Source organism: Lathyrus oleraceus, chromosome 5 (genome assembly GCF_024323335.1).
Source record: "Lathyrus oleraceus cultivar Zhongwan6 chromosome 5, CAAS_Psat_ZW6_1.0, whole genome shotgun sequence".
Taxonomy (NCBI): Eukaryota; Viridiplantae; Streptophyta; class Magnoliopsida; order Fabales; family Fabaceae; genus Lathyrus; species Lathyrus oleraceus.
This window is the reverse complement of record NC_066583.1, coordinates 97200607-97212052: the sequence shown is the minus strand read 5'-3', so window position 1 is coordinate 97212052 and position 11446 is coordinate 97200607. Positions and strand designations below refer to the sequence as shown.

Below are 11446 nucleotides of genomic sequence, written 5' to 3'. Positions count from 1 at the left end.
GACGCAACCCGTTCTCAAACTTGACACACTTGGATTCCTCAGCATCAGCACCATTATAATGAGGACAATACTGCACCAGCTCCTCAAACTTCGAAGCGTAATCAGCAACAGACATGTTACCCTGCTTCAGTTCTAGAAATTCCATCTCCTTCTTACATCGCACATCAGCAGGAAAATATTTCTCCAGAAAGACCGTCTTGAACCCTTCCCAAGTCATCTCAGCACCTGGTACTTCAATTCTCTGGCGAGTGTTATCCCACCAGTTTTCAGCCTCTTCAGATAACATATGCGTACCAAACTGCACCTTCTGTGCTTCAGTACACGTCATCACCCGGAAAATCTTCTCAATTTCCCTCAGCCAAATCTGAGCACCATCTGGATCATAGCGCCCTTTGAATGTAGGAGGGTTATTCTTCAGAAACCTTCCCAAATTCTTAAACTCGTCGACCGGCGGATTCTGCTGCGCCTGCATAGCCTGCGCCATAGCAGCCAAAGCCTCAGCAATCGCACGGTCATTTTCTCCAGCCATACTCTACACAACACAACCACAACCGTTAAATATCGACAGTGTCATTTACACTAATCGACCAACAAGGAAAACATCACATTATGACTCGACTGGACTGACGATGCTCTGATACCACTAATGTAACACCCTTCTACCCAAACGACATATTTAAATAGATTATCAGAGTACCACATGTAGAAGAGTTTACATTTCTTACAACATAACACTTATCGCATCACAACATAAAACATATTATTTATTTTATTAAAACTTCGCAGCGGACAACGACACAAATATTATCATTCATCATATAACAATTCATAATAATGTTTCAACATTATCTCAACAAAACATCTCAACATATTAGTCATCATAAACAACGTAAATAATAATCAATTATCTATCGAATCCCATAACCCCGGTGTCACATGACCAGAGCATTTGACTCGACTCTGTAGAATAACTCTACACTTATTCTTCAAACCTCAACAATAGCTACTCCTCTTTATCTGCACATTGCTCATCATAGATGAACATAAACACATGCAGAAGGGGTGAGAATTACATTATTAAATAATAATATAACGACAGAAATATAAACATAAATATATTTCACATATGCCAACACAGCTCATCATAATCATCATAATCAACATACTTATGAACATCAACAAAACCACATATCAAATGCAATGCACACACCCATGCATGACTCAACACGACTCGGTATACCCATTTTGTGACCAACTACAGGATCACCACTCCCAGATTCATCACCATAGAATCCGAGTTCCCCGCAAGGAACCAAGCCTCTCAACAAGCCCGGAGTCAACAACATCACTGGAACTCAGTCCGTTCATCACTAGGCATCGGCCTTTCATGAATGCATGCACACCAAACATGCATCATAATCAACATAGCAACAACAGCATCATATAGTCATGTTATCATCATCATTAATAGCATGACATACAACTCAACAAAACAACAACAACATTGCAACGATGTCACATCGTTACATAACACATTTATAACTAAACACGTAAATTCAACATCTCATCATCATCAACAACAATCATATAACCACTGTTAATTGTTTATAATACAATTACAGCGACTTACTAAGAGTCTCGCAACTCAACGTACTCAAAAACTCACCAACACTAGCTTCACAGCACAGTTCGCGCCGCCAACATAGGGACGCGCCGCGAACTCCTCAATTTCTCCAGGATGCGTCGCGAACGAAGGATCGCGTCGCGAACAATTAATTCGCTTCAGTTCGCGCCGCGCAGCAGGGTTCGCGCCGCGAACGATGCGTTACAGAACTCCTCTGAATCCTGCCCAGTTCGCGCCGCGAACTGGGCTTCGCGCCGCGAATCGCGCGCGAACAGAAGCCATCTGCTACGGAACCAGCGTAGCTTTGCTTCTCTACTCGCCATAACTCATACCCCACAGCTAACAACCCAATATCAACACTTAACAGTCATATATACACAACATACTTCGATTACAATGCATATAACTCAACAAAACTCACAGATCGGAGAATTTCCATAAAAATCCCAACTTTCCCAATCTCCCTAAAATCCCCAAAATTCATCAACAATCCAACATATATCATGAAATTGCTCGCATATTATCGTTTAATAAGGTTCAGACCCCTTACCTCTTTGGATTGAAGGATGTTCTGAGCAATCTTTGGCCTTTTCCTCTTCCTTCTCTTTCTCTTCAGCGTTTCTCCCTTTCTCTGACTCTGAGGCAAAAACACGTGAAAAACTCTGAGTTCTCACTTTGGCCTCTTTTATCCAATTCCACTTTTACCCTTCCACTCTTCATATTCCATTTATTTTATTTATTTAATTATTATTAAAATAAATAACATCTATAATAATAATAATAATTCCCAATATTATTTAATAATTCTTTTTACCTTCAACTAATCATATTAAAATAATATTTAAATTACTCTAACAATATTCGGGGTGTTACAAACATCACCACACTCGCTAGGCGAGCTTCCAGCGAGGTGTGTGGCGAACACGTCTAGACTTGGTGAAAAGCGCAGCCACCACTCACTCGCTAGGCGAGCCTTTAGCGAGCTCCCAGCGAGCATTCCAGTAGCAAAACCTCTCAAGCTCACTGGAGCGAAGGTTGAAGCGTGACCTTCGCCTAGCGAAGGTTTTGTTCGCTCAGCGAACATGACAGTCTGGCAATGGTTGTTTCTCTGGGCGCAGGTGCCTCAGGTGCCTCATTTAGGGGCTCGCTAGGCGAGCCATTCTGCTCGCCTAGCGAGCATGACAGCTCAGTAGCAGCTCTATAAGTAGCAAGGGCTACTTTTTGGAGCCATACCTTACCTTCCATACTTTTGTACTTTTTTAGATTTTTTCCAGCATTGCTCTAAGGATCTTTTGTGACCTAAAAACCATTTCTCTTCATCTCTTAACAATCTTTCACAAAAAGAAGGTGGATTCCCATCCAATCTCGATTATTCGACTCGGATGTTGATCAACCTTCTTCCGAAACTTGTTGAACAAGCTACCATGAAAATGAGTAGCTAAGTCCTTCATTTTGTCAAGGTTAGATGTAGATGATCATTAGCTTTGTGTGTAAATGTAAGGATCTTCATTTGTAAACTCTTTAATGGTGAATATATGGTGAAAACTTTGTTCTTATTGAAAACTCTTTGTGTTGGTTTATGATCGAGAGATGTTTACCAACTCTTAACCTAGGTTTTCATCCAATCTTGTTTGTTAGCTAGAGATAGTAATGAATGATTTTGTTCACCATAAGGTTGAACCAAAAAGTTGTCATTTTGATAGATTGTGTTAGAGATAAACAATGGATCAAAATGGGAAAACTCACAATGTGTGTTAGAGATAAACACATTGGGAGGACTTTGTGAAATAGTTTATCATCTAAAGGAGTTTATAATTTTTGTTGATCGAACATATACATGCAAAGTGATCGTCGAACCCTAACTTTGGCAATATTTCTCAAATATTCAAACCAAAACTTTTACCGCATTTTATTACACTTTTATGCAAGATACCGTGACAAACACCAAAACCCCATTGTTACCTTAAGCTAAGAATTGAAACAACTGTCGAAAGGCGGTGATATCTCACAATCCCTGTGGAGACGATAACAAAAACCCGACACTTAAAATTACATTCAACACCAGCGCCAGATTAGAGGGCGCTTTAAAGCGCTGTTATAGGCCAAAAAAAGTGCCCTCTTTTCCCTTATTTGGCGTAGTGCATGCTTGACACATTATCTCAGAGTAGCTTCAATGTCCGACACATCATCTCAGAACTAGCTAGCATGTGAGACACTGATACCATCTATTTAAGTGTCTTACTATCAACATCCAAGACACTTCACTCACATTCATCTGCACTTGCACAATAGTTTTCATCTCCAAAATGTCATCTTCATCATTATACAGTGTCAACGTTCACTGCAACGGTGAAACTTTTGAGTCTGAACTTCATGGTTTTTGTTTTCGAAACACTGATACCATTAGAATCACGATCAAGAGAAATGCAACCTTTTTGCATTTGAAAAAAAGAATACAATCCTTTATAGGATCAGGTATTGTGTCAAAGATCACATATTAAAATCCAATATTTTTTTAGAATGGTCAATGCAAGTTTTTCCCCCTTAAGGTACGAGACGATGAAGATGTTGAAAACATGTTTCTTAGTCATGAACATTCAGGCATGGATTGTATCGAGTTGTACATTACTCTACAACCATGTATACCGTCTCAACAGTCTCAACTAACCGATCAGGATGCAGCTGGTGAAGATGCTGCAGATGATGCACAATGGTCAGATGAACTCAACCCAGAAGCAGAAGTAGAAGTCGACGTTGTTGATGAAGAAGAAGAGGAGACCGAGATACAGGTTGATCACATGCTGAACAACGACGATGAAGATGATGCTCAACCACCACCAATACCTCCTAGTCATGCCTACAATCCTCCTCAACATATGACAAATATGGATCTTCACGATGATGAAACATCCAACAATGTCTTCTATAATCCGTATCCGAGACCAGTAGGCGAATTAAAGGTGGGAGACATGTTTCGTACCAAAGAAGAATGTGTCTTGGCAATCAAAAATTCCACATGAACAACTTTGCTGACTTTATAGTGAAACACACTGATTCTAGAAGGTATGTTATCGAATGTCGTAACATGCTTTGTAAGTTTCGTTTGGCTGCATCTTACAAGAAGAAAAATGACTCTTGGGAGATCGCTTCAATAGACCCACCGCACAGTTGCGTTGCAACTAACGTTGAACAAGATCACCGTAAACTGAGCACAACTTTGATATGTCAAGACATTCTGCCATTGGTAAATAAAGACCCATCAGTGAAGGTGAGTATAATTATATCCCATATCCGAACAACATATAATTATACTCCATCTTACAAGAAAGCATGGATTGCGAGGACAAAGGTTGTTAAACAGGTTTTCGGCAACTGGGAGGATTCATTCAAGGAATTACCACGGTTTTTATGGGCACTAAAAACTTATGCCCCAGGAACTGTGGCAATTATGGAGACAGTGCCAGCAATGATGCCAGACGGAACCTGTGTTACAGGTAATAGAATATTTCACCATCTCTTTTGGGCATTTGACCCGTGCATCAAAGGTTTCGCTTTCTGCAAACCTCTCTTGCAAATTGATGGCACTTGGTTATACGGAAAATACAAGCGTACTTTGCTCATGGCGGTTGCACAAGACAGTAACAACAATGTCTTTCCCATTGCCTTTGCTCTTGTTGAAGGTGAAATGGCTGGTGGATGGGGTTTCTTTCTTCGACATCTCAGAACGCATGTCGCTCCACAAGCCAATCTGTGTTTGATTTCTGATAGACATGCTGCCATTGAGAGTGCCTACAACAACCATGACAACGGATGGCATGATCCTCCTTCTACACATGTCTACTGTATCAGACACATTGCACAAAACTTCATGCGTGCTATAAAAGATAAGAATCTTCGCAAGAAGGTGGTGAATGATGGGTATGCTTTAACTCAACCGTCATTTCAATATTATCGTGATGAAATTCGACTGTCTAATGAAGACGCGGGGAGATGGATAAATAAATACCAGTAGAGTAGTGGACAAGAGCATTTGACGGTGGTTGTCGATGGGGCCACATGACAACAAACATTGTGGAATGCATGAACGGGGTTTTCAAAGGAATTCGAAATCTACCGATAACCGCCTTGGTAAGATCAACCTATTATAGGTTGGCTTCTATGTTCGCAACTAGAGGTGAAAGATGGAGTGCAGTGTTAATGTCCGGACAAGTATTCAGTGAGTGTTGCATGAAGGTCATGAAAGAGGAGAGCATCAAAGCTACGACACACGCTGTAACAGTCTTTGACCGTCATAGACAAAATTTCAGCGTCCAGGAAACAATGGGCAACAACGAGGGGAGACCAAATTTAGCCTACGTTGTTAGACTACACAGAAGTTGGTGCGATTGTGGAAAATTTCAGGCCTTCCGCATACCTTGCTCCCATGTCATTGCAGCATGCGCTTATACTCGTCAAGACGCTTACACCCATTTATCTGATGTGTACAAGGCCAACACCATCATGAATGTATATAGTCAAAGCTTTTCAGTACTACCAATGGAGGATTACTGGCCTTCATATGAAGGAGATATTGTTTGGCACAATGAAGAGATGCGTAGAAAGAAGAAAGGAAGGCCAAATAGCACACGTATCAGAACAAAGATGGATTCCACAGATAAAATGATAAGATTATGTAGTATCTGTCGTCAACCAGGACACAACAAAAACAACTGTCCCAATCAAGGAGCATCATCTAGATCTTAAGCTTTTTGTAACATTGTATCTAGATCTTAAGCTTTTTGTAACATTGTATTTCTGTAACAATCAATCATTATATATCATTAAGTTCTTGTTACAACGAGTTTCATAACAAACATCAGTACAAAACATCTGAAAACATAAATAATTCTAACTGATTACAACAATCAAATTAATGTCGTCTCGACCGAACATCATTTCCCTAGCATCCTTATCAGTCTTCATTCGCACCCAACCAAAGATACTGTCAAGTGTCTCAATACTTATGATTTTTTTCCCTTCTGGTATTTTCCCGTCTAACCATCGAACCATCTCCCTCTTCAGTTGATCTAACGTGGTGATGTTCCAAAACAGCATCAGCAATTGAGGTTTGTCTCTCGCATAAATCACCTTACCGTATCGGCGACGAACACCAAACATGATAGCCGAATTCATTGTCTTGAAAATATATACAACTTTCATGTTGGAGGTTTTTCCATTTGAGGATTTTTTAAGGGTGTCGCCAATTGAATTGGCGACTCCTCTTAAAAATTACACATAGGCGCCAATTGGATTGGCTAGGGCACCTGCCCTAACCAATCCAATTGGCGCCTCCTTGCAATTTTTAAGAGGAGTCGCCAATTCAATTGGCGCCTCCTCCTAAAAGTGGGGTAGATTGGGAATTTTGCTGAAAACTGGGGTATTTTGGGAATTTTTTCGAAAAACTGGGTTATCTCGGTAAAAAAACTAAAATATTCTCTCTTCTAAAATCTACCACATAATAAAATATCAAAGAGGTCTGCGAAATATTTTAAAAAATTAGTTTATTATAAAGTGATATTTAAATTTTTTAAAATTAGAATTGTATGTTAAAACCTTATCATGATATAAAAAATCTTCGTGAAAACCTTATATTTTAAATTTTTTAAAATGTATGTTAAAACCTTATATCTCAAACCTTATCACCTGCATAAAGGAAACTTTTCACTAAACAACGTCTTTGTGATGTCTAAAAATGTTTCATGGAACATTTTCAAACTTGTGCATCCATTCAAAGAAGTTTCTAGGAGTGTATAAAAGACAAATTTTTCATAAATAAAAAAACAAAATTTACCTCTTTCAAATTAATTTTACACAATTCAAACATTCTATTTAAAATATTCATACTTGTTCCAATTTTTGAAACTTTGCATGATTTCACATATCATAAAAAGTTCCCATACATAATTTGAGAACTCATGTGATATTAGTTTGAATTATGACACAAGAAAGAGAAGTTCATCCTACAAGTGTTGATTTGTAAATTCAAGCCATCAATAAATCTTTTTACAGAGATGATGTGTGGTACTTAATCATTAAGGTTGTGGTGAAAAATATTAATTTAAAAAAGTAATGTTTTTTTCTGAATGTATGTATTGAAAGGTTGTAAATGAATCTTGGTGTGAGACTTGTACAAATATTCTAAATATAATGGAAAATTCTTTAAACGAATATGAAAAGTGGACTAGCCTTCGTTTGGAGAAAGTGAATATGGATAAATCTCTTATATTATTTACTTTTCACACATGTATTTTGCAACCCTATATTCATTAACAATCTTATGTCAGTTAAGTAATCATAATATCATTTTCTAAAAGTTAACAAATTAGCACTTAGCGAGAAAAATTCAGCATACCTTATTCACTCCTAGGTTGTATCTAAAACTTACCATGAATATAACTAGTTTTGAGAAAACAAATTCAGTTATAATGATAGATTTTAATATCATATTATAATAAATTATTTGTATATGGTTGTGAATTGATTATGTGGTTATATCGTCTATGAGAAATCCTGGCAAGGATAGTTAACTTTGTTTACACCTAAAACTATTGAAGTGTTATGCTAAATGAAAAAAAAAAACACGAGTAATTATATATGGTGTTATCCTACTGCAGACATCACTATGCAAGCAAAAAATATTTCTTATGCTGGTGAACATGCCTTCAGCCCAACAATATTTATTAAAAGACAAAATAGGGGTAACTTGATTCAGCAGTTATGTGCTAGTTTTCAACATATATATGATAATCCCATAACATACACACCATACCCTGTTGTACTAGACCACTTGTGGTGGGTTCGACAACACTAGACTAGTTGTTGGCTAAGTTTGTAAACTACGACACTAGACTAGTTGTTGGCTAAGTTTGTAAACTACGATTAATTGCGAATCCATTTTTTCAAAAGTCTTGTGAGAATCAATGTTGAGGTGAACTAAGAGAATCCATGGGGACACTCCCTAATCCACCCATGGTTTAGTTTTAATAGGGTTTCAAAACCCCCTCAAGTAATTATATATGGTGTTATCCTACTGCCGACAAGGCTATAACTCTTGGAAAATAGTTGTTGGATTCCCAAACTCATAGACAATAATAATTAAAAGGTATTTTTGGGATATAACTTAAGCGCATTGACATATCTATGTATGAGAAGCCATATCCTAATTGGATGGACAAATTGTTTCCTCTACCTAGAAGTTATAAAACTTTAGACTTTGTTAACTTTTTCAAGGAAGATGGCAAGACAACTATAAAGCACTTTCGATATTTTTGTGGTATTCTTATCCGCCACCAAAATTAATACAAACCTTGAAAGTAAATGGAAAAGGTAAGCTCATAATAAGATCACATGATTTACCAACATATATAAGGTTAAAACTTACTTTAGCAATGAGACAAAACCTTTACGAGTTACATGCATGTTATGGTTGGGTATTGAACCCAAGTCATAATCCATGATATTTATGAATGTTATCACTTGACCGCTTTGTTAAACATATATTTTGATTTTGTTCATATCAATATGATTTTGTTTTTACTGATTATTATGCCTTATTATTTAATCTTTGAATTAAATTATGCAAAAAATTAAAATTGATTTATAAAGTTATTATTTTGTTAAGCAATTGTATAAGAGATCTTATTTATTTATTTTTGTTCTCTCATATAATTGAGTTACTATGTCTAGTGATCGTTATAATTTTGATTAATTTGGATTAGCCACAACATCCTTAAATTAATTGAGATTATTTTTTTAAAGTTTTGAGATCACATAAATTATTAGACATAAAATTGTAATTAATTATACGTGGTATAATGAATTTTATCCTACATGAATTTTTATTATATTTGTATTATTAATTGGGATAAAATGTTAAAATATTTTCATAACTTGCCCACAAGAATTATGAATTGGTACATAATTTGATAGTTTTATCATAAAATATTTTTTTTGGATAGAAAAACAAAATTATATCATGCACGTAAAGTGTGAGGTTTGAAAAATCCATCGCAATTTTTTTTAAATCTTATTACATTAAAATTTAGTCCACAGGTAATTTTTATGTTGCAAGATTTATTTTATGGTATGTTTATATTGATAATACATACAATTTGGATAATATTTATGCCTCAAATTTTGACATCAATTTTGTTTATCTTTTTAGCTTCTCAACTTGCTAATTTTTTTGATATCCGATGTGATATTCTCGAACTCAGAGGAGATAACTATAAGGTGTGGAAGGAAAGAATTCTCCTCCATCTAGAATGGATGGACATAGATTATGCTATTAGGAAAGACGAACCACCTACAATTACAGATGAAAGTACTCCAGCTGCAATCGCGCTATATGAGCGGTGGGAGAGATCCAACCGGCTCAGTGTGATGTTCATTAAGACTAAGGTCACAGGTGGAATACGTGGTTCTGTCGATCAACATGAGAATGTCTGTGATTTGCTGAAAGCCATTGACGATCAGTTCGTCACTTCTGAAAAGGCTTTGGCAAGCACATTAATTATGAAATTGTCCTCCTACCGACTCACTAGTGTGAAAGGTGTGCGTGAGCACATAATAAAAATGTGTGACATTTCAGCTCAACTTAAGAAACTTGAGGTTGATATGTCTGACTCCTTCCCGGTGCACTATATTCTGAACTCTCTTCCGTCTGAATATGGGTCTTTCAAGATCTTCTACAATACACATAAAGACAAATGGTCAATCAATGAATTAATGACCATGTGTGTTCAGGAAGAAGAAAGGCTTGTAATGGAACAGAGTGAGAGTGCATTGCTGACAAGCACTCGCGGGAAGAACAAAGCTTTCAAAAGTCACAAGCCAATCATAAAGGAAAATTCAAAATACCACCGCAAGGTGATATCAAGAAAGAAGCAAAGTATTACTTCTGTAAAAAGGGAGGACACATGAAGAAGGAATGCCCTGAATTCAAAGAATGACTTGAGAAGAAAGGTAATTTATTCTCATTTGTTTGTTATGAATCTAATATGACCGATGTTAATATTAACACTTGGTGATTGATTCTGGATCAACAATCCATATAACAAATTCCTTATAGGGTATGCAAAATCTAAGGAAGCCAGTGGGAAGTGAGCGGACTGTCCTATCAGGAAGCAGGATGGGCTCACATGTGGAAGCTAATGGAGCTTGTAATTTAATTTTGAATAATGGTTTTTGAAATTCTAGTTATCAGACTTTAGATGTCACACGGGTTGTTAAGACATCCAATTCTGCACAGACAAGAATTATGCAGAACTTAACAGTAAGTGCAGTAAATAACACAAGTAATTGTTTACCCAGTTCAGTCCAACATGACCTACATCTGGGGGCTACCAAGCCAGGGAGGAAATCCACTATCAGTAGTATTAATTCAAAGCTAAACTCACCCGTTTACAACTTGTCACTTAATCCCTACCCAATGCAATTTCAATCTTACTCTAAGATCAGAGTTCCTACTCACTCCCCCTCAATCACCTCAGTGATTACTACCTTTAATCAATATTAAAGACAACGTTGAAGTCACACTTCAAACAACTCTTGATTGTGCTTCACAGCTTTAATCAAGATACACAGCACTCACGCTTAAAAGCTTTGAGCGACACAACACTTACAACTCAATGAACACCCTATGCCAAAGCAATCATCAACGTGATAAAGGCTTGGCTTACAAGATATGTCTAATACAAGACTCACAAAAATACAGCAGTGAAGTATGATGGACACACTTAATCTTCACGCCTCAAAATCCCCGAAACTGAATGAAGGAACGAC

The 11446-nt window shown here is 37.0% G+C and overlaps 1 protein-coding gene across 1 annotated transcript; it reads left to right on the top strand.

Annotated features, from left to right (window-relative positions):
• Window positions 1–8980: 8980 nt before the first annotated feature.
• Window positions 8981–10585, top strand: LOC127078965 (uncharacterized). Its single transcript, XM_051019384.1, has 3 exons — window positions 8981–8989; window positions 9709–9715; window positions 9828–10585. The coding sequence occupies exons 1-3, from the start codon at window positions 8981–8983 to the stop codon at window positions 10583–10585; spliced, it is 774 nt and encodes a 257-aa protein (XP_050875341.1).
• The last annotated feature ends 861 nt before the right edge of the window (window positions 10586–11446 follow it).